This window comes from Schistocerca cancellata, chromosome 9 (genome assembly GCF_023864275.1).
Source record: "Schistocerca cancellata isolate TAMUIC-IGC-003103 chromosome 9, iqSchCanc2.1, whole genome shotgun sequence".
Taxonomy (NCBI): domain Eukaryota; kingdom Metazoa; phylum Arthropoda; class Insecta; order Orthoptera; family Acrididae; genus Schistocerca; species Schistocerca cancellata.
Genome location: NC_064634.1, coordinates 396,664,568 through 396,687,563, shown reverse-complemented (window position 1 = coordinate 396,687,563; position 22,996 = coordinate 396,664,568). Strand labels below are relative to the sequence as shown.

Below are 22,996 nucleotides of genomic sequence, written 5' to 3'. Positions count from 1 at the left end.
GGATTAAGTTTCAGTCCGCCTTGTTGGAGACACTTAAGAATGGCCCTCAGTCTTTTTATATGTTCATCAGATGTCTCTGAGAACACTTTAATGTCATCTAAATGACAAAGATACATCGTCCACTTCAGGTGACGTGGAAGATTATCCATCATCTGTTCAAAAATTGCTGGTGCATTACACAAACCAAACAGCATTACCTTAAACGCATAAAGGCCCTCAGGGGTGATGAATGCAGTTTTCTCACGATCAGCCTCATCTACTTAGATTTGCCAGTATCCCGAGTATATGTCCATGGTTGAGAAAAGCTTACCCCCCTTTAGACAATCTAGTGTATCGTTAATTTGTGGAAGAGGGTAACCATCCTTTTTAAGCTTCCTGTTATCAACAAAGAAGCTCCTCCTGCTATCCTTCTTCCTGATGAGGACCACTAGTGACGACCATGGGCTCTGCGAAGGCTGAATGATGTTATTCTTCATCATTTTCTGTACCTCGTCATGAATTATTCGATGTTCCGTTGCTATTCCTATTCCCCATATTTCGGTCATTCACTGAATAATTTTCATTTCTTTCAGTATTCCGTGTGTCTGAACCGTCAATAAACTTTAATAACTCGTTCACGGTTTTCCACCCTCTATACAATATTCGGAATTCGAGTGTAGGAAAAGGGAGAGAAGGAAACGTAGTAGGTGAATATGGATTGGGGCTAAGAAATGAAAGAGGAAGCCGCCTGGTAGAATTTTGCACAGAGCACAATCTAATCATAGCTAACACTTGGTTTAAGAATCATGATAGAAGGTTGTATACATGGAAGAACCCTGGAGATACTAAAAGGTATCAGATAGTTTATATAATGGTAAGACAGAGATTTAGGAACCAGGTTTTAAATTGGAAGACATTTCCAGGGGCAGATGTGGACGCTGACCACAATCTATTGGTTATGACCTGTAGATTAAAACTGAAGAAACTGCAAAAAGGTGGGAGTTTAAGGAGATGGGACCTGGATAAACTGAAAGAACCAGAGGTTGTACAGAGTTTCAGGGAGAGCATAAGGGAACAATTGACAGGAATGGGGGAAAGAAATACAGTAGAAGAAGAATGGGTAGCTTTGAGGGATGAAGTAGTGAAGGCAGCAGAGGATCAAGCAGGTAAAAAGACGAGGGCTAGTAGAAATCCTTGGGTAACAGAAGAAATATTGAATTTAATTGATGAAAGGAGAAAATATAAAATAGCAGTAAATGAAGCAGGCAAAAAGGAATACAAACGTCTCAAAAATGAGATCGACAGGAAGTGCAAAATGGCTAAGCAGGGATGGCTAGAGGACAAATGTAAGGATGTAGAGGCTTATCTCACTAGGGGTAAGATAGATACTGCCTACAGGAAAATTAAAGAGACCTTTGGAGATAAGAAGACCACTTGTATGAACATCAAGAGCTCAGATGGAAACCCAGTTCTAAGCAAAGAAGGGAAAGCAAAAAGGTGGAAGGAGTATATAGAGGGTCTATACAAGGGTGATGTACTTGAGGACAATATTATGGAAATGGAAGAGGATGTAGATGAAGATGAAATGGGAGATACGATACTGCGTGAAAAGTTTGACAGAGCACTGAAGGACCTGAGCCGAAACAAGGCCCCGGAGTAGACAACATTCCATTGGAACTACTGACGGCCTTGGGAGAGCCAGTCCTGACAAAACTCTACCATCTGGTGAGCAAGATGTATGAAACAGGCGAAATACCCTCAGACTTCAAGAAGAATATAATAATTCCAATCCCAAAGAAACCAGGTGTTGACAGATGTGAAAATTACCGAACAATCAGTTTAATACGCCACAGCTGCAAAATACTAACACGAATTCTTTACAGACGAATGGAAAAACTAGTAGAAGCCGACCTCGGGGAAGATCAGTTTGGATTCCGTAGAAATACTGGAACACGTGAGTTAATACTGACCTTACGACTTATCTTAGAAGAAAGATTAAGGAAAGGCAAACCTACATTTCTAGCATTTGTAGACTTAGAGAAAGCTTTTGACAATGTTGACTGGAATACTCTCTTTCAAATTCTGAAGGTGGCAGGGGTAAAATATAGGGAGCGAAAGGCTATTTACAATTTGTATAGAAACCAAATGGCAGTTATAAGAGTCGAGGGACATGAAACGGAAGCAGTGGTTGGGAAGGGAGTAAGACAGGGTTGTAGTCTCTCCCCGATGTTATTCAATCTGTATATTGAGCAAGCAGTAAAGGAAACAAAAGAAAAATTCGGAGTAGGTATTAAAATCCATGGAGAAGAAATAAAAACTTTGAGGTTCGCCGATGACATTGTAATTCTGTCAGAGACAGCAAAGGACTTGGAAGAGCAGTTGAAAGCAATGGATGGTGTCTTGAAGGGAGGATATAAGATGAACATCAACAAAAGCAAAACGAGGATAATGGAATGTAGTCGAATTAAGTCGGGTGATGCTGAGGGAATTAGATTAGGAAATGAGACACTTAAAGTAGTAAAGGAGTTTTGCTATTTGGGGAGCAAAATAACTGATGATGGCCGAAGTAGAGGGGATATAAAATGTAGACTGTCAATGGCAAGGAAAGCGTTTCTGAAGAAGAGAAATTTGTTAACATCGATTATAGATTTAAGTGTCAGGAAGTCATTTCTGAAAGTATTTGTATGGAGTGTAGCCCTGTATGGAAGTGAAACATGGACGGTAAATAGTTTGGACAAGAAGAGAATAGAAGCTTTCGAAATGTGGTGCTACAGAAGAATGCTGAAGATGAGATGGGTAGATCACATAACTAATGAGGAAGTATTGAATAGGATTGGGGAGAAGAGAAGTTTGTGGCACAACTTGACCAGAAGAAGGGATCGGTTGGTAGGACATGTTCTGAGGCATCAAGGGATCACCAATTTAGTATTGGAGGGCAGCGTGGAGGGTAAAAATCGTAGTGGGAGACCAAGAGATGGATACACTAAGCAGATTCAGAAGGATGTAGGTTGCAGTAGGTACTGGGAGATGAAGAACCTTGCACAGGATAGAGTAGCATGGAGAGCTGCATCAAACCAGTCTCAGGACTGAAGATCACAACAACAACAACATACAATATTCCTTGTTGAACATGGTATGGTAAACTTTTACTAACTGCATTTTCTGTAAATCATCCCACTTTTTAGGTAAAGATGTGGCACACACTTGTAAAAAATAAATTGGGTGTACATCACTGTCTGGTTTATACTTTGGAAATTGGTTTGCTAAATTATACCAAGTTCCTATTTATAAATCCTCTATTACATCTTTAGTTACTCCTGTCATAGTTTCAGGGTTACTATTGTCTAATTTCTTTTTATTATCATCTATTGCTTCCCTTATACTATCAAGTTCTTGTTTATTGTACCTTTGTCATTATTTATTGATGTTTTGTCTTTTACTTCTTATTCTGCAACTAACTGTAAAATTTTTCCAAATATTTTATAGCATCAGGTGTCCCTGTTACAGCATTTTTCTGTATGGGTGTGATACACTTATTTGCATCTGAAATACTAGCTCGTACTACTTGGAACCGGGAATTCATATTATCTACATAGCCCGTCCACTGTTGGGTTGTTATTCTGTGTACACTTTCTTGTAAATTATCTGTTAACACTTGTTAACTACTTTTCTAGACAAGTACAGCCTGTCAACATCACTGTGAGAGTGGAGTGCATGTTGAATTGTCATAAGTTTCCTTGCTTTCATGTCCAGATTGTCCAGCTCTAACTTGGGTCCAGTTCACAGTGACTCTTTATATGTGATGACTGGTATAGCCAAGGTATTGAATGCCTTGATGCTATTGCCATTTTTCAGTTTGATTTTTAATCATTTTCTGTTATGTTATGTCTGTGCTTGCTGACCTTATTCTTTACATGCCCATACTTTATGTTGCTGAGCTGCAAAATACAGGCTTCTGGCTACCGGTACTAGATGGTTTGTCCATTTGGCAGTTCAGTCCATCACTGCTGAAGATTCTCCTTTCTTTAGTGCCGTTGTCTAAACCAAATTCTGTCTTGCTCTGAAGTTCGTTTTCAGTAAGGTGGCTGTGGCAAAAGCCTCTCTTGATATCGACTATTCCTTTACTTTATTTTCCAGTGAATTACCATCAGTATTAAGAGGCAAAGTTAATACATTTAGCTCAGAATGTGCTTTATTGAATAGACATAACATTTGTGGATCGCAGTCTTGGTACAAGGGCAGTATATGATCAAAAGCATTTACGATTGAAAGTTTTATTGTGATTGAGAAGGCACTGGAATATGTTGTTTTACAGCAAACGACAGTACCAACTAAAAATTGATCAGCCACACATAGAAGATATGCCCATGATGACAGCCATATTGGTCAGTTAGACATAACATTGAATTATTGGAGCATGGCGCATCTTATGTTGTCATCCCTGTCTTGTCTTATTTCTTGTGCTATGAGCCATGGTATAAGAAATGTGATGTGGCAGAGATGATGATGTTACAGGTTTGATGTCCTGTTGTATTAAGACTACAGTAGTTCTCCATGTAGAGGTTACTGTTATGATGGATATCCCTGTTCCAAGAAGTATTCCTCAATTGTATTGGGTATCCAGTCTTCCATTGATTTTAGGGATTCTCTCTGACTTTCTCTTTCAGTTGGAAATCCCTTATGGCATCCTTCCTTGTAGTGTGTGAACTGGAGGGAATGGTTGTCAGTTTACCAATATTTAAATAATCCGTTGATGTCTCAGACAATAGGTCTCAAATTTATGGCAGCTTTTGTTCTCTGGACATGACCACATAACTTTCAAGAGCAACCCTTTGTGGAGCCTATCATATACTCCCTTCTCACAAAAATGACATGCCCATATGAATTCTTATGTACAGTACCATTTTACTTCAGTTTGTTAACTTGTCTGGAAAGATCTGACAACTCTGCACTTTCTGAATGAAAGGTAGTTTTAGATATCAAAAGAGATGGTAAGTGGACAGCTTTTGTGTGCTGTCAAACACTGCTTGATTGTCAAGAACATGTCGGTGTGCAAGTGCGAAATGAATTTGAGTTGAATGGCTCATGTTGTGGCACATGTTAATAGAATCATATATGATCATTTGATTAAAATGCTGATTTCACGTTATATTAGTCCTGCAGAGTCAGAACCTGTAGCTCTGAATGGTCACATGTGATGACCTTTGTCAGGTGATAGTGGAAATTATGAATTATCTTCCATCTCAGACACAAATGGAGGACTTCGCTGGTGTGAATGGTTGATTTTGAACACACTGAATTCAATAAGGTTTTGTAGTTCCAAGATGACCCTACTACTGTTCTGTTGTTTTGGAAGTGACTGACTTATTACATGTCAGCACGAGTTGAATTTTGTAATTTCAAGTAAGGGTTTGGAGGTGCTTACCAGCATTACATTTGTTTTTGTTTTAGATTATGGCATTGTTGTACATGGGATGCAGAATTTCAAAGGTCAGAATTGTTCATCTTATCTACAGCTTAGGACTTGGTTAAAAATTTAATCTCACTCTACAGTGGAGAAAGTGCTGTTTTTCTCTGAAATATCATTTCTTTTGGTAGTGCTAGTGAAGAAAGTTATGCAGGAGAACTTCTGTGAAGTTTGGAGGGCAGGAATGAGGTAATGGCAGAGCTGAAGCTTTGAGAGTAGGTCGTGAGATGCCTGGAAAGCTCAGTCAGTTACAGGGTTGCCAAGTTCAAGTCCTGGTTCAACACATAATTTTAATCTGTTTGGAAGTTGTGAAATAGCATACAGCCTTTGCAGAGTGAAAGATTCAGCAGGATGGTTTATTTTTATAACATTAAGCAAACAACTTGCTTATATTTGATAATGTGATAAATGTTTGGTTAGAGAATTCGTTTTTATTCTTCCACTAGATATTGTATTCTGTCGGACATGGTACAAAGTTGATGTACCCAAGTTCTACAATCCGGTCACATCGCTTTTACTGCCACCAGACCAAAAGAACCTGTGGAGAGGAATGCGCACTGTTGGTGAACTGAAACGAGCTAAGGGTATACGACGGGAACCTGATTTTGATAGTTTGTACAAGGTGAGTGAAATCCAAAAGTTTTTGTGACTAATAGTGCTGATTCATGATGTCACCAGCATTGGGAATTGTCAACAGATACTCTAAAATGGGTGATGTCAATGATTTTGAAACTGGTAGTCTAATTTATCCTGACTGTGACATATAATTAATCACAAGGTTCTAGCTGTTAATACAGTTAAGTTACTGACTAGATTTTTCAAATGAAGGAGTAAAAGGAGAAAGATAACCATTTAATACATTGCGATACATTGAGCTGGAGCCACACACGTAAGTAAGATTTGGAGTTCATACCATAACGTTCTTTCATTGTCCTTATTCAGAGATAGCAAACACACACATATGTATACAAAACTACAGTGTTCCAGTACTGCATCTCAATTAGGATGAGGGACTGGGTAGGGTAGAATGGGAGATAGGGCCAAAGAAAAAGGGAAGGGTGAAGGGGAGGGAGGGGCAGCAGGCAATGAGGAGGATAGGAAAAGGGCACCTGCAAGCTCATCCTGCTGCAGACATGGGAAATAATGTGTAGTACATGATGAACTAGTAAGGGGAGAGGGGGATGTGTGTACAGCAGCAGATGTGTGGACAATCAGGCAGCCAGACCATAGCATTTACGATCGTATTACCCCATCCGACTGTCCACAAGCAAGACAACAATGTGACTTGCACATACCATACAACTGAGAGAAGCTGGTGTTGGTGAAGAGGACTTGAATGGCATGTGATGTGAGCCAAGGCCTTCCCTCCCCCCCCCCCCCCTCTCCCCACCCATATATCCATAGTTCTAAGAACAACCATATTGAAATGTGAACTTTTCATTTCAAGAATAAAGTAAAATTCTCTTTATAATTAAAATATGTATTTTACAGCCAATAGAGCGCACACCCAAAGTATTTCCAGAGCTGGTCATTCCACGTAGTTTGCAGAAACAGTTGCCGTACAAGGACAAACCAAAATTAGGACCTGTGCGTGGCAAGGACAGTCTGGAGTCGAAACGTATTGCAGTTGTACGAGAGCCTCATGAACAGCAGGTAATGTGTAGAGCCTTATTCTGCTCAATTGTATCATGTCATTAATTACGATAATGTGGTGCATGGTATTACAAAATGTTTTATCCTCTGACAGTACTTTTCTGATGTTTTATCGTGAGAAAAAATGTTTAGTATGGGCAGATTGATGATTTTAACGCAAGTGTCTGTGATGTGTAATGTGTTACTTCATTGCACTAAAATATGTTGGGCAAAACAATATGAACATCTTGATGTTAACACCTCATTTCTGCAGTTATTAAGATTGATCTATAATGTGCCAACATCTCCTCTTGCTTTGCCTTTGTACCATAATACCTCTGGAAATGTTCTCAGTTGTCATTACAGAGGATATCATTGTGGTGGTGTGTTGCTACACCTTTAGTAGTCAGTCCTTAAAAACGAGGAGGAATCGTTGGCGCCAACCTAGCTGGTTCATGCTTGACAACAGTTGTAAAACCATCTAGAGCTGCTTAACTAGTGTCATGACAGCTGTAGAGCGTGTGTGAAAATGTCAGGCTGCTCAGCATAATATTGAAGGAAAAGTAAACATTGGTAAATGTGAAGGCTTTAAAGGGGATTGTTGTTTGTAATAAGACAACGTCCACAAAAGTGATTGCTAATATTAATGATATACATGTAGAAAAATCAGTGTAGTGAAAACTGCATATAAATGGAACATTCCCTCTAGAGCTGCTATTGACAACTCGATTGTAAATCTGGTGAATGCATGGAGGATCTTCAGTAGTGCAAAGAGTAAAAAATCTCATTGCCAACCAATGGAAATATGTAATATAGTCTGAAAAATCTGCTGTTACACTGTTTAGTTCCTGTTTCCAAGCCTTAACCATCTCCTTTCAACTGTAAAGCACGATGCAGGTACTGTATTGATTTAGTGATCATTTGATGGGTTGCAATAATGGAAATTCGTGGATGGAGCAGTATGTAAAATAAGGGAAAGGCAACCTCTCACCTATCAAGGATTGATCCAAGGAGCACAGTAACACATAACAGAAAACAGCATTTACATTAGCTTAGAGCACAGGATGTGTGTACTACTGTTGGAAAAAGAGCGAATGCTTGAAAGCTAGTGTGAATGCTGGTTTCTGTTATTTTATGTGCTCCACGCATCAATCCGCTATAGGTGAGCTGATTGCCCTCCATCTTATTTTAAATATGGTGGGTTTCAGTGAACACGTGGTCAACCTGAAAATAAAATAACTCAGAATGTCTTATTCAGTAATGCAGGTATTGGTGCAGTTGGGTATTGTATCTTAATTCCTTCACTATAAACATGGAAGAATGTTTTGATGAACGAACAGATGAAATGGCGTGTCTTCAGTGACACCCACAATTGTCTGATATGTTAGTTATTTAAAATATTTGTGTTATGTATTGAAATAACAATTGATGATCTGTTACCATCTTCCAGGCATTCTCATTGTTGAAATTAGCATACAACATATTAAATGGATGTTCATATTATCATGTCTGATGCTTGTACAAACTTTCATTTTTCAAATGCAGCCATGTCACATTGACATACAAAAGTTAACATTGAAATGAGGAATATAATATTATAAGAATAGTATGTATGTAACAACCATTGAAACTTCGTTGACTATGGCAAGATTGATATAAATTCATTATCAAGAACATTTCAAAGGTAGAACTGTAGAAGCAGTTCCCTCTGGGAACAAAGATAAGATAAAGGCAAAAAATTAATGGGAGAAAAAAATTAGGTATAATAGAAACTAGTTTTGCCACAAATTTTGCCAATGTTTTCCCATTTCAACTTCTCTCTGGGACTAATAACATGACCTATTCCTCACATATGGTATTGTCTTGATAGTTGCCAGCTCTAATAACACTGATATGTGAACAGGTTGCTGCCATGATGAAGATGCTGAAGGCTTCCTACAGAATCAAGCAGGAGAAGCTGAAACAAGCCATTAAAGAGAAAAGAAAAGAGCATAAGAAAGAACTGGAAAAAGAACAAGAGAAATTGCTACGTAAGCAGAGAGAGCTGAAGAAACAATTTTGTCGGACAGTCAGCAAAAAGAAAGGAGAATATAAACCAAAGAAAAGGACAAGTTAACTATCAAAGAAGTTAACTACTGTGTACAGTGTATGTCCTTACATGTGTACAGTGTATCATAAAATAAAAATGATTGTTTTCCACTTTGTAATTATCACTCTTTTATTGCCTGGCTCTGTTATTCTTGTCTTTTTAATTTTACTGAAGAAGTCCTGAAACAAGCATTTTTAATTGTGAAATATATATTTCAAAATGCGAGGAGGGATATATAGTGAAAGAAGTACAGTGACATGTAAGTCAGCATATAATTCCCAGGTTCAGTATTTAAGCAAACCAAATATTTAATTTCTAGAGACAGCTGATGTATGTTTGGTGATTTGGAATGAATTAGCTAACAACCAGTTTAAATTTCATGGAACTTCCAATAACATATGGTAAGTAATTGACAGATCAAAAATTAAAACTAAATTAAAGAAAAAAAGTTACAGGCTGGATACAAAATAGTGATTAAGGGAGGCCAATGGTTACAGAAAAGATGATGATCTGAAACATAAATAGAAAAGCTGGAGGAGGAAATCTGTGGAAATTAATGGAGGAAACAAGTCACCAGTCTTGTGGCTGCTTTGTCACAGTCCTCAGTCTCTTCTTATCTTGTATTAATTTTTTATCTGTACATAATTATGACACCAATCATTCTCCATAATTTGTTTTATATACACTAGTCCAGGGCTTAACACCACACTGATTTTGAGCATGCTCATGCTCTTACTTACAAGAAGAGTTGTGGTATGGTGAGGAGTGAATAAAATGCATACGTTCCATGTTGTTATGACAACAATCATAAAGGAAAGCCTCAGTTCTGACAGCAGTGCCATCTTAACAAAAGCAGTGACATGTCAGCACTGTGTGTGACAGGCAGTGTCTTTGCATTTCAAACTACAATGCAAGGAATCTCATCTTCTCAAACAATGGAAACTGCAGATTGGAATATCAACATTGTATGGGAAGACAATCCCAAAGAAAGCAGGTGTTGACAGATGTGAAAATTACTGAACAATCAGTTTAATAAGCCACAGCTGCAAAATACTAACACGAGTTCTTTACAGACGAATGGAAAAACTAGTAGAAGCCGACCTCGGGGAAGATCAGTTTGGATTCCGTAGAAATACTGGAACATGTGAGGCAATACTGACCTTACGACTTATCTTAGAAGAAAGATTAAGGAAAGGCAAACCTACGTTTCTAGCATTTGTAGACTTAGATAAAGCTTTTGACAAAGCTGACTGGAATACTCTCTTTCAAATTCTAAAGGTGGCAGGGGTAAAATACAGGGAGCGAAAGGCTATAATTTGTACAGAAACCAGATGGCAGTTATAAGAGTCGAGGGACATGAAAGGGAAGCAGTTGTTGGGAAGGGAGTAAGACAGGGTTGTAGCCTCTCCCCGATGTTATTCAATCTGTATATTGAGCAAGCAGTTAAGGAAACAAAAGAAAAATTCGGAGTAGGTATTAAAATCCATGGAGAAGAAATAAAAACTTTGAGGTTCGCCGATGACATTGTAATTCTGTCAGAGACAGCAAAGGACTTGGAAGAGCAGTTGAATGGAATGGATAGCGTCTTGAAAGGAGGATATAAGATGAACATCAACAAAAGCAAAATGAGGATAATGGAATGTAGTCGAATTAAGTCAGGTGATGCTGAGGGAATTAGAATAGGAAATAGACACTTAATGTAGTAAAGGAGTTTTGGTATTTGGGGAGCAAAATAACTTATGATGGTCGAAGTAGAGAGGATATAAAATGTAGACTGGCAATGGCAAGGAAGGGGTTTCTGAAGAAGATAAATTTGTTAACATCGAGTATAGATTTAAGTGTCAGGAAGTCATTTCTGGAAGTATTTGTATGGAGTGTAGCCATGTATGGAAGTGAAACATTGGACGATAACTAGTTTGGACAAGAAGAGAATAGAAGCTTTCGAAATGTGGTGCTACAGAAGAATGCTGAAGATTAGAGGGGCAGATCACATAACTAATGAGGAAGTATTGAATAGGATTGGGGAGAAGAGAAGTTCGTGGCACAACTTGACCAGAAGAAGGGATTGGTTGGTAGGACATGTTCTGAGGCATCAAGGGATCACCAATTTAGTATTGGAGGGCAGTGTGGAGGGTAAAAATCGTAGAGGGAGACCAAGAGATGAATACACTAAGCAGATTCAGAAGGATGTAGGTTGCAGTAGGTACTGGGAGATGAAGAAGCTTGAACAGGATAGAGTAGCATGGAGAGCTGCATCAAACCAGTCTCAGGACTGAAGACCACAACAACAATAATGGGAAGACAGATTGCTAGTCACTGTAAATATGACACACTAGGTCGCAGACAGTCACAAAAAAAAAGACAATTACACGTGTAGCTTTCGGCCAAAGCCTTCTTCAGAAAAGGAAACACACACACACGACTGCCACCTCTGGCGGCTTAGAGCAGAAATGCAACTGTCATGTAGAACAGAAACAGCAATCTGGAGAGGGTGGGGAAGAGGAAATGATAGCATGGTACGACTGGGGAGAGAAGGGCACTGTCTGGAGGAGTGTACAGGGACTAGATTGCCAACAGGCACAGTGTTGGGAGGTTGTGAGGCAGGGAGATATGGGGCGAGAGGAGTGAAAAGGTAGCAGAGCAGGGAAGGGGAAAGATATGTGGCTGCTTTGCCAGAGGGTGGCAACAAATTGTTGGCTGGAGGATGTGGAGGCAGTAGGTTACTGTAGGTTGAGGCCGGGATAATTTCGAGAGAAGAGAATGAGTAGTAAAGTTAACTCCCATCTGCGCAGTCCAGAGGAGGGGAGGATCCAGATGGCCTTAGGGACTGGAAAAATCTACCGGTTAAAAATGATAATGATATTTTAGTTATGGGTATTTTATGGTGTTTGTTTGGTCTCAATTATAACGTATTTTATTTTTGTACTAATAACTGAGTAAAAACAAATAAAAATATTAATTACCCATAGCAGAGGTGCTAAAATATTTCATATTTAAATAAACCTTTTTGAAAAAAAGAGTAATTTTTATTCATAAAATTTGTATTGGTTTGAAATATTGCATTGTTATGAAAAATGGGAAAAGCAATCAGTGCTACATTTTTAACAAATGTCAACAAACAGTAAACAGGTGGTCTAAAAATTGGTACAGCATTCTGGAGACATAATAGCTGTGTGTCACGTGTTGTGGCTTAAAGTACGCATGTACTTGCAGCGTGCAAGACTTGCCTTCACCTGGTCTATACTGTAGTTTATTTCTGTCGTTGCCAGACCTCTATTGTACTGCAGAATGGCACCATCTCAAACCAGGAAATATTTTTATGAAGTGATTTAGCATTGGGGTACAATGCTTCATTTGTTAAGATTTTTTTCCATTCCTGTGAAGTAATAAAAGAATAAGAAAATTATAGTTACACTGATAAACTCTGTGGGTCGCAGCTATAGGACACTGTGTCACATTTACTAAATTTTTGAAGGTGTTGTACTGTGTTCTCCCTCAAATATCTTTCCTATTAATGGAATCATCGTAATGAAATTTGGTCAGTTTACACTTTTAACATTAAGTATTGTGTTGCTTCACATGTAATAGCCTTTTTTCATTTTGTAGATATATAATGGACATGGTGTTGTATACCTCTCATAAACATGTTGCATTGTGTGGCATAGTGCTCTTGGTATTTAATGAATAATATTACTCATTCACATTAATTTCATTGTAAGAATATTGTACATGAACAGTATATTACTCACATTGTGGTACAACTTGCTGTATGAATGTAAATGTCACATTTGGTTCTAAATCTCATCTGTGTCGCCTTCTGGATAGTCTGTTGTTTGTATTCCGTGTATGTTCTAGGTTCTTATAAAATGCATGACAAACTGAAGGGATATATAACAACGGTGCCATTAAATCGTTATATTTCTGTAGTGAAATAGGTCCTGGGACATCTGAGAGTTGGTTCAAATCTGCTGGAAATGTAAGTCCATGTCTGCATAACCTAACGAAGTCGGGCTGTTTGTTGTCACCGTCAAAAGATATTTTGAAGTACAGAATTCCCATGTTTTCCTGTTACTTGTAATTGCACACACTTTGATAACAAAAATGACCGTTTCTCCATATCCATTTTCCTCTGAACAAGGGGAGGCCTTCCAGAGTGGCATAACTTTTGAAATCTTGAATCTGCATATTATGAACAATGTATTTGCTGGAAGTGTGTCTTACCAATTGTTGCCAGTCCCAAGGTGTTAAAATGCTCATATTATTCAATTTCTTCCACTTCATCTCTATCAATGTATGAACACTGTCAGCCTCCATGTGGGTATGGCCTTTTAGTAGAAATTTCTGAGTTATGGTCTTAAAAGAAGATTGTGTACATGGAAGAAGCCTGGAGATACTGACAGATTCCAGATAGATTATATAATGGTAAGACAGAGATTTAGGAACCAGGTTTTAAATTGTAAGACATTTCCAGGGGCAGATGTGGACTCTGACCACAATCTATTGGTTATGAACCGTAGATTAAAACTGAAGAAACTGCAAAAAGGTGGGAATTTAAGGAGATGGGACCTGGATAAACTAACTAAACCAGAGGTTGTACAGAGTTTCAGGGAGAGCGTAAGGGAACAAATGGCAGGAATGGGGAAAAGAAATACAGTAGAAGAAGAATGGGTAGCTTTGAGGGATGAAGTAGTTAAGGCAGCAGAGGATCAAGTAGGTAAAAAGACGAGGGCTAGTAGAAATCCTTGGGTAACAGAAGAAATATTGAATTTAATTGATGAAAGGAGAAATGCAGTAAATGAAGCAGGCAAAAAGGAATACAAACATCTCAAAAATGAGATCGACAGGAAGTGCAAAATGGCTAAGCAGGGATGGCTATTGGGCAAATGTAAGGATGTAGAGGCTTATCTCACTAGGGGTAAGATAGATACTGCCTACAGGAAAATTAAAGAGACCTTTGGAGAAAAGAGAACCACTTGTATGAATATCAAGAGCTCAGATGGAAACCCAGTTCTAAGCAAAGAAGGGAAAGCAGAAAGGTGGAAGGAGTAGAAAGCATGTGTTGACAGATGTGAAAATTACCTAACTATCAGTCTAATAATTCACAGGTGCAAAATACTAATGCGAATTCTTCACAGACGAATGGAAAAACTGGTAGAAGGCGACCTTGGGGAAGATCAGTTTGGATTCCGTAGAAATATTGGAACACGTGAGGCAATACTGACCCTACGACTTATCTTAGAAGCTAGATTAAGGAAAGGCAAACCTACATTTCTAGCATTTGTAGACTTAGAGAAAGCTTTTGACAATGTTGACTGGAATACTCTCTTTCAAATTCTGAAGGTGGCAGGGGTAAAATATAGGGAGCGAAAGGCTATTTACAATTTGTATAGAAACCAAATGGCAGTTATAAGAGTTGAGGGGCATGAAAGGGAAGCAGTGGTTGGTAAGGGAGTGAGACAGGGTTGTAGCCTCTCCCCGACGTTATTCAATCTGTATATTGAGCAAGCAGTGAAGGAAACAAAAGAAAAATTCGGAGTAGGTATTAAAATCCATGGAGAAGAAATAAAAACTTTGAGGTTCGCCGATGACATTGTAATTCTGTCAGAGACAGCAAAGGACTTGGAAGAGCAGTTGAATGGAATGGATAGTGTCTTGAAAGGAGGCTATAAGATCAACATCAACAAAAGCAAAACGAGAATAATGGAATGTAGTCGAATTAAGTCGGGTGATGCTGAGGGTATTAGATTAGGAAATGAGACACTTAAAGTAGTAAAGGAATTTTGCTATTTGGGGAGCAAAATAACTTATGATGGTCGAAGTAGAGAGGGTATAAAATGTAGACTGGCAATGGCAAGGAAGGTGTTTCTGAAGAAGAGAAATTTGTTAACATCAAGTATAGATTTAAGTGTCAGGAAGTCATTTCTGAAAGTATTTGTATGGAGTGTAGCCACGTATGGAAGTGAAACATGGACGATAACTAGTTTGGACAAGAAGAGAATAAAAGCTTTCGAAATGTGGTGCTTCAGAAGAATGCTGAAGATTAGATGGGTAGGTCATATTACTAATGAAGAGGTATTGAATAGGATTGGGGAGAAGAGAAGTTTGTGGCACAACTTGACTAGAAGAAGGGATCAGTTGGTAGGACATGTTCTGAGGCATCAAGGGATCACCAATTTAGTATTGGAGGGCAGCGTGGAGGGTAAAAATCGTAGAGGGAGACCAAGAGATGAATACACTAAGCAGATTCAGAAGGATGTAGGTTGCAGTAGGTGCTGGAAGATGAAGAAGCTTGCACAGGATAGAGTAGTGTGGAGAGCTGCATCAAAGCAGTCTCAGGACTGAAGACAACAACAACGGTCTTAATTTGTGGATACTTATGCAGTAACCAGAAAAACACATAATAATATTCACATTCTTATTTTGTCCATAGCAGTTGTCTGTCTAAAGTGTGATTTCTTCCACCTCACTGTCATGCATGACACTATCTGCCCACTTCAAAATTGCTGATACAATTTCGTTTCCGCCCGCCCTCCTTTTGACTCATCCCACATCACACAGTGAACTGAGGAATCTGATGCATCATACAATGCAAAATTTATGGCCCAAAGTTTCCTTTTATAGAAATTATACTATTTGATATGAGTGGGGATGGCAATCATTTCTGAAGGTCTCCGGTTGTGTGGTGTTGTTCGTCTTGCCTTGTTAATGTCATTACTTTTTAGAAGATACCTGTTTTTTGATTCATTCAGATGAGCAGTATGCTCAGCTTCAGAGATTCTTTTTCTTCTGGAGTCAGATTACTTTTCAGCTTTGCCTGAAACATATCACATTTGTTGTTTTCAGGTGGTTTGAATGACAAATTGAACTGTTTATTAAAGATGTCTGCGTAAAACCATTTTTCACCCCTTATTTCTGGGTCAATTTTGTTTTGAATACAGTCATCTGTGTATAGGTCATACATTTTTTGTATATTCAGTTCTGGTTCTAAATATTTCCTGACACACACTGTTCTCTAATGTAGTGACTTTCATAATGTGGGAAAGAAGAAATATGTCTTTTGATATGTTCAACAGTTTTATCAGGTGTTTTTCTGCTTGGAGTATGCCTACCCCTTTGATCTTTTCTTACTACTCCACCTGGCTCTAAGTTTTTTTAAATGTTTACTACAACTGTATTTGAGATAGAAAGTGTGTTCAAAAACATAATCTTGCACACCTTTACTCATCCACCATTTACAGCAAGTTAGTAGCTTAGATTGTTTCCGTTACACTTATTTAAGGTTAAGTTTCTTACTCTTGAATGAGTCGTGCTACGTTGCTCAACACACGTGCCAACAAATTGCCTTTTCATATCTGTAGCCATTTCCTCATGCCAATATGAATGAAAAATCTTTTGTCTTTCAGTTTCAGGCAGTTTTTCTGAGCATTTCATCCTACAGATGCACAGATACTGTAGCAGGAACAGTCCTACATCTTTTATTGACATATTCCCTCCCACCAGCTACTTTGCGTTTACAGACGTTACGTTTCCATTCGTCGTCATGAACTCTATTCTTTTTACCATGCTGTGGAATATTAGTTTTATTGTTTACTTTTCTTCCCACATGTTCATTCATTTCTAAAACTGTACAAGTTTTACAGCAATTTCACTATTACTGCTTAAGTATAAATCTGCCTCTAGTGTATTTGGTATCTGTTGTTCGTTTGTGACAGTTTGAACATTACTGTTGTTTTTTATCCTATTCTTTAATTGATTCTGTGTACTGTTGTTATCTTCCGAATCAGAACTTGCCCCACTTCAAGGTTCATAGGTTTTGTCACAATTGGAGTCATCCTATTCATCATTACTCGAATGCTCCCCTACATTTTCTCTGCTGCCAATAGTATGATAGTTAGTTGGAGTAGTATTTGATTCTGAAACAAAACAGATCACACAATGGTTCCGTATCTGGTGAAATACAAATGCCTCATAAGTTAGGTTATGTTTACAATCACATTATTCATTAATATAACAATTGTAGAAAACATTATAGCTTACCTATTGAGGCAGCACTATTACTGCCTTTAAATAATGTCATAATTTTGTACCCATGAGAGTTTGGATTCAATATTATTAACTTGTACGAAACACAAACCGGAGATAATGCTGTCAAATCCCATGTAAAACTGACTGGACTGACCTTAGTCCATGCTAGTGCCACCAGAGTGTGCAGAAGTATGCAGCACTATCTCCAGATGGTTTTGTATACCTCTAGGGTAAATTGGACTCTGTGTTATTTCATTGCACCGTAACTCCACCAATATTCAATGTAGGACATAGTGTGATGTGCCTCTGGGTAGAGGACAAGAAACTCATAGGATTGTGCCAATCATCTCATTTTGGCCTAAAATGGACAATGTATCCCGTACCTCCAACCCACAGAACTGAAAAATAACAATTCATTCATAGTCTACAGTAAAAACAGAAAGAAGCTGATCTGCTGCCTGCATCCATGTAATATACATTATCTGCCTGTAGCCACTAAAAACAGATAAATTAATATGAGAAACAGTGTCCTTGGACCTCAGTTGTAACCCTTTAGAACTGACCTTTCATAATCCCCACATAGTGGTGTGATCCCTGATTACAACATGCTTTTTGAGCAGTTTCAAAAATTTAGAGTTAATAGGAGAATACTGGTGTTTCTTTCTGGTATTCAACCACTTAACATTTTTAGAGAAAGGCAGCAAATGGTAGGTGGACTAAGTTTTCTTTTCTTTGCCTATATTAATGTAACATTTTGATTCACTTGAACACTTGAAGGGTCAAAATTTTTCAGTCTTCCTTTAATTTCTACATTTGTTGGCCCAAACTCTTTGCCTTTACAAATGTCTGCTTGTGTCTGTGTATATGCGGATGGATATGTGTGTGTGTGTGTGTGTGTGTGTGTGTGTGTGCGCGAGTGTATACCTGTCCTTTTTTCCCCATAAGGTAAGTCTTTCCGCTCCCGGGATTGGAATGACTCCTTACCCTCTCCCTTAAAACCCAAATCCTTTCGTCTTCCCTCTCCTTCCCTCTTTCCTGATGAGGCAACCGTTGGTTGCGAAAGCTTGAATTTTGTGTGTATGTTTGTGTGTCTATCGACCTGCCAGCGCTTTTGTTTGGTAAGTCTCATCATCTTTCTTTTTGGATATATTTTTCCCACGTGGAATGTTTCCCTCTATATATAAAAAATAAAAAAAAGTCTTGTTAGTTGCTCGTGTATCTATTGTGTCCACACCACACAGTCTAAGGTTTGCATCACTGCCTCTAGATTCTTGTGTCCCACATTTGATTCCCAGTTGGGTCTCAGATTTTATTCATTTGGGGACTGGGTGTTTGTGTTGTCCAAATCATTTCTTCTCATTTTCTTTGACAAGCAAGTTGCTTAAGTGGCACCAAAAAGAAAGACTTGCCCCAGATGGCCAAACAACCCCAGGTGGGATTTCCTGGCCCATTATGCCCTATGATCATTTTTTGTATGTATTATTTTCTAACACCAGCCATTTTGTGTCTTTTTAGTGTGTCCTATTAGTTGAGTTTGTTTTACAGCCAAATAATAAATAAAAGCTGATACTTATACTTTCAAAAAGTTGCATTCCAAAGGCTTTTGTAAGGTCCTGTTTGTGGTCAACCAGAAGGCACATTGATAAGTACTGACCAGCTTCATAGCAGACTAGATTGCCACAATAGTAACTGTTCAGTCACAAACATCCCAGAGATAGCAAGCTATTCCTACAAGTGGCATCTACTGGAATGTGAATGGAGTTTATGATCAAATTCTTTCACAGGATAAGGTAAAGTGCCAAGAGGCTACTGTTACATATACGTAAAATAGGTTTGAGTTATTGTCTGCCAATGAGTCGCGAGTGAATGAGAAGGTATTCTGTACATCAGCAAGCAGTGTATCCCTTTTCAAATACTGGGTGGCCGCAGAGGAAAAAGAATGGGCTGCTAGCTGAAGAAGTTTGATACATAATGAAACAATGCAGGTTGGAATATCACCAATATTCAGAAAATGGGATATTGCTTCTCACCATAAAAATGATTTGCTAAGTTGCAGACCGGCACAACAGAAAGACTGTTGCACATTTAGCTATTGGCCGAAGCTTTCCTCACACTCACTCACACACACACACACACACACACACACACACACACAAAGACTGTTGCACATTTAGCTATTGACTGAAGCTTTCCTCACACACACACACACACACACACCTCACCCGCGTACTATGCCCACCTTTTCCACCGTGCTTGTTTTTCTTTTCTAAAGAAGACTTTATGTTTCTCACATTGGACCCCAGAGTGTTTTTTACCAAGGATGTGAGACTATCACTGATAGCCTCCTTTACTTGTGGAAACAAATAGCTCCAACTCGTGGGATACTTGCACAGGTGCTATATTCATCCTTAGTTGTTGGTTGGTTGGTTGGTTGCTTTGGAGAGAAAGGGACCAGCATCCCTAGTTGTCTCAAACAGAAATTTCACTAGTTCTGTGCATGTCTCGTGCACTCTAGAGCGAAAATGTGTAGAGTAAGGTAAGGTGAGGTAACCAGACGCTTACATTTCCCAGAAGGGAGTATGACATCAGATCCCAAACAGATAATGGAGAACAAGAATTAAAATTCTAGAGATTGACTGGTAAAGGATCAAGTGAAGTAAGGGAATTCACTTTCACAAGGGAAACAGTCATACTAATGTGGTGGATGAAATACACTCCTGGAAATTGAAATAAGAACACCGTGAATTCATTGTCCCAGGAAGGGGAAACTTTATTGACACATTCCTGGGGTCAGATACATCACATGATCACACTGACAGAACCACAGGCACATAGACACAGGCAACAGAGCATGCACAATGTCGGCACTAGTACAGTGTATATCCACCTTTCGCAGCAATGCAGGCTGCTATTCTCCCATGGAGACGATCGTAGAGATGCTGGATGTAGTCCTGTGGAACAGCTTGCCATGCCATTTCCACCTGGCGCCTCAGTTGGACCAGCGTTCGTGCTGGACGTGCAGACTGCGTGAGACGACGCTTCATCCAGTCCCAAACATGCTCAATGGGGGACAGATCCGGTGATCTTGCTGGCCAGGGTAGTTGACTTACACCTTCTGGAGCACGTTGGGTGGCACGGAATACATGCGGACGTGCATTGTCCTGTTGGAACAGCAAGTTCCCTTGCCGATCTAGGAATGGTAGAACGATGGGTTCGATGACGGTTTGGATGTACCGTGCACTATTCAGTGTCCCCTCGACGATCACCAGTGGTGTACAGCCAGTGTAGGAGATCGCTCCCCACACCATGATGCCGGGTGTTGGCCCTGTGTGCCTCGGTCGTATGCAGTCCTGATTGTGGCGCTCACCTGCACGGCGCCAAACACGCATACGACCATCATTGGCACCAAGGCAGAAGCGACTCTCATCGCTGAGGACGACACGTCTCCATTCGTCCCTCCATTCACGCCTGTCGCGACACCACTGGAGGCGGGCTGCACGATGTTGGGGCGTGAGCGGAAGACGGCCTAACGGTGTGCGGGAGCGTAGCCCAGCTTCATGGAGACGGTTGCGAATGGTCCTCGCCGATACCCCAGGAGCAACAGTGTCCCTAATTTGCAGGGAAGTGGCGGTGCGGTCCCCTACGGCACTGCGTAGGATCCTACGGTCTTGGCGTGCATCCGTGCGTCGCTGCGGTCCGGTCCCAGGTTGACGGGCACGTGTACCTTCCGCTGACCACTGGCGACAACATCGATGTACTGTGGAGACCTCACGCCCCACGTGTTGAGCAATTCGGCGGTACGTCCACCCGGCCTCCCGCATGCCCACTATACGCCCTCGCTCAAAGTCCATCAACTGCACATACGGTTCACGTCCACGCTGTCGCGGCATGCTACCAGTGTTAAAGACTGCGATGGAGCTCCGTATGCCACGGCAAACTGGCTGACATTGACGGCGGCGGTGCACAAATGCTGCGGCCAACACCGCGGTTCCTGGTGTGTCCGCTGTGCCGTGCGTGTGATCATTGCTTGTACAGCCCTCTCGCAGTGTCCGGAGCAAGTATGGTGGGTCTGACACACCGGTGTCAATGTGTTCTTTTTTCCATTTCCAGGAGTGTACAATGTACAGATTATGAAGTCATCAAAAAGACACAGAGCAGTCAGAAAAAATAGGTAAGTTTTCAAGGAGAAGGAATTTTTATTGCTAAAATACATCAAATAAGAAGTCAAAGAAGTCAAGTAAACACAGCAAAATTAGTTTCTTTGTTATAGTCTTCTTACATAATCAAATAGCTAAGTGCAAACATTCCTGGAGGATTGTTTGAACTCACAGAACACCACATGTTAAACTTTAGTGATGTAATTGGCATATTTACTAACAAATTAGACTGACTGGTATCCAGTAGTAAACACTGGAGCCTGATACGCTGTTGCATTTTATGAGTCTGTTGATCTATTAGGTATGTATATAGCTCTTCTACATTCATTTATAACTCTGAACTGTAGGATGCCATGGTGCACAATATATGAGAAACTGTAAATCACAAAATCATGCTATGGCATGTAATGGAGGTCCTACATCTCACATGCATTTCCAATACGCGAGTTGTATACTGCGTACATATAGTCATATTGATATTTTGTGTAATAAAAATGAGCTGCTTTTACCAAAATCATTGTTTCGTAGCACTGTGAGGGAAGGCTGAAGGAATTTAGAGGTGTACTACAAATGACTTTCTATCATGCTCGAGAAATATGCAAAGTAAATTTCCAGAGAGGAGCAATGTTGATACGCATCTCATGTAAGCTGTTGAGTAAGTTAATTGCAGAGTACCAGTATATAATACATAAGAGATGTGATTACAAGGTAAGAGATGTTAGTGCTAATTTGGGAACTTAAACAGCAATATTTGCTTCACTAATTGAATAAGAAATAATGACATGCTACGTCATTTACTATACCCTACACATTCCTTTGCAGAGTAGTATAAAAGGTAAATTTGAACTTTCCAAGATTCATCAGGATTGTTTGCCAAGTATTTGTTCATCTTGGACCCCCCCCCCCCCCCTCTTTCCCTCCTCCTCCTCCCCAGTTATCTTTGTGATTGTACTGCACTGAGAAGTACACACAGTAGTGCAGATGCATGTAACTAGGAAAGGGTGCCATTTGTCAATAATAATGTTCCCATGTATTTGTCGTACTTGCTGCTGACATGTTAAATACTTTCTTGTCTGCCCTCTGACTTCAATTGATTACTGCTCAGTCCAGCTCAAGCTTTGTGTCTGGCAGTTTTAGTTATATCCAAGCAGTGATATATTATTGCTTGGTTAACCTGTGTAGATTTAGTCACTGTGCACATCATGTATTGGATGATACAGCAAAACATCACACACACACACACACACACACACACACACACACACACACGTGCGTGCGTTGAGTTTATCAATAATAATGCTCAATGAATGAGCTTTACATACTTCCCACTGGAGTGAGTGGAGTTGTCAACAAAATGTCCCCTCACATTCATCTAAGAATATTATCACAAGATATGCCATTGATGATTAATCTGCTTAGCACTTGGGTACACTCATTTCACATCTAGGTGGCTGTGACAGTTTGTTCTCAGAAGCTGAGAGCAAATGCGCTGGGTGGATTTCTCCTGTTCCAGATGACTGTATTCTCCCATGAGGTGGAATACAACGTCTGTTCAAAAAATTTTGGAAGATTTGTACTTTTGTGCCAAAGGTGTGCTGAAGCAAAATGCGGTTGGCATCCCTGCACATGCCTGTGTTTAATGTGTAA

The 22,996-nt window shown here is 39.6% G+C and overlaps 1 protein-coding gene across 1 annotated transcript in view; it reads left to right on the top strand.

Annotated features, from left to right (window-relative positions):
* LOC126101078 (ribosome biogenesis protein BMS1 homolog) overlaps nt 1-9,207 on the top strand; it is a 100,826-nt gene extending 91,619 nt beyond the window's left edge. The window contains exons 18-20 of the mRNA XM_049911757.1: nt 5,893-6,068; nt 6,938-7,099; nt 8,982-9,207. Coding sequence (XP_049767714.1) covers nt 5,893-6,068; nt 6,938-7,099; nt 8,982-9,194 — 551 coding nt within the window. The 3' untranslated portion in view covers nt 9,195-9,207. The remainder of the gene's footprint in view (nt 1-5,892; nt 6,069-6,937; nt 7,100-8,981) is intronic.
* The last annotated feature ends 13,789 nt before the right edge of the window (nt 9,208-22,996 follow it).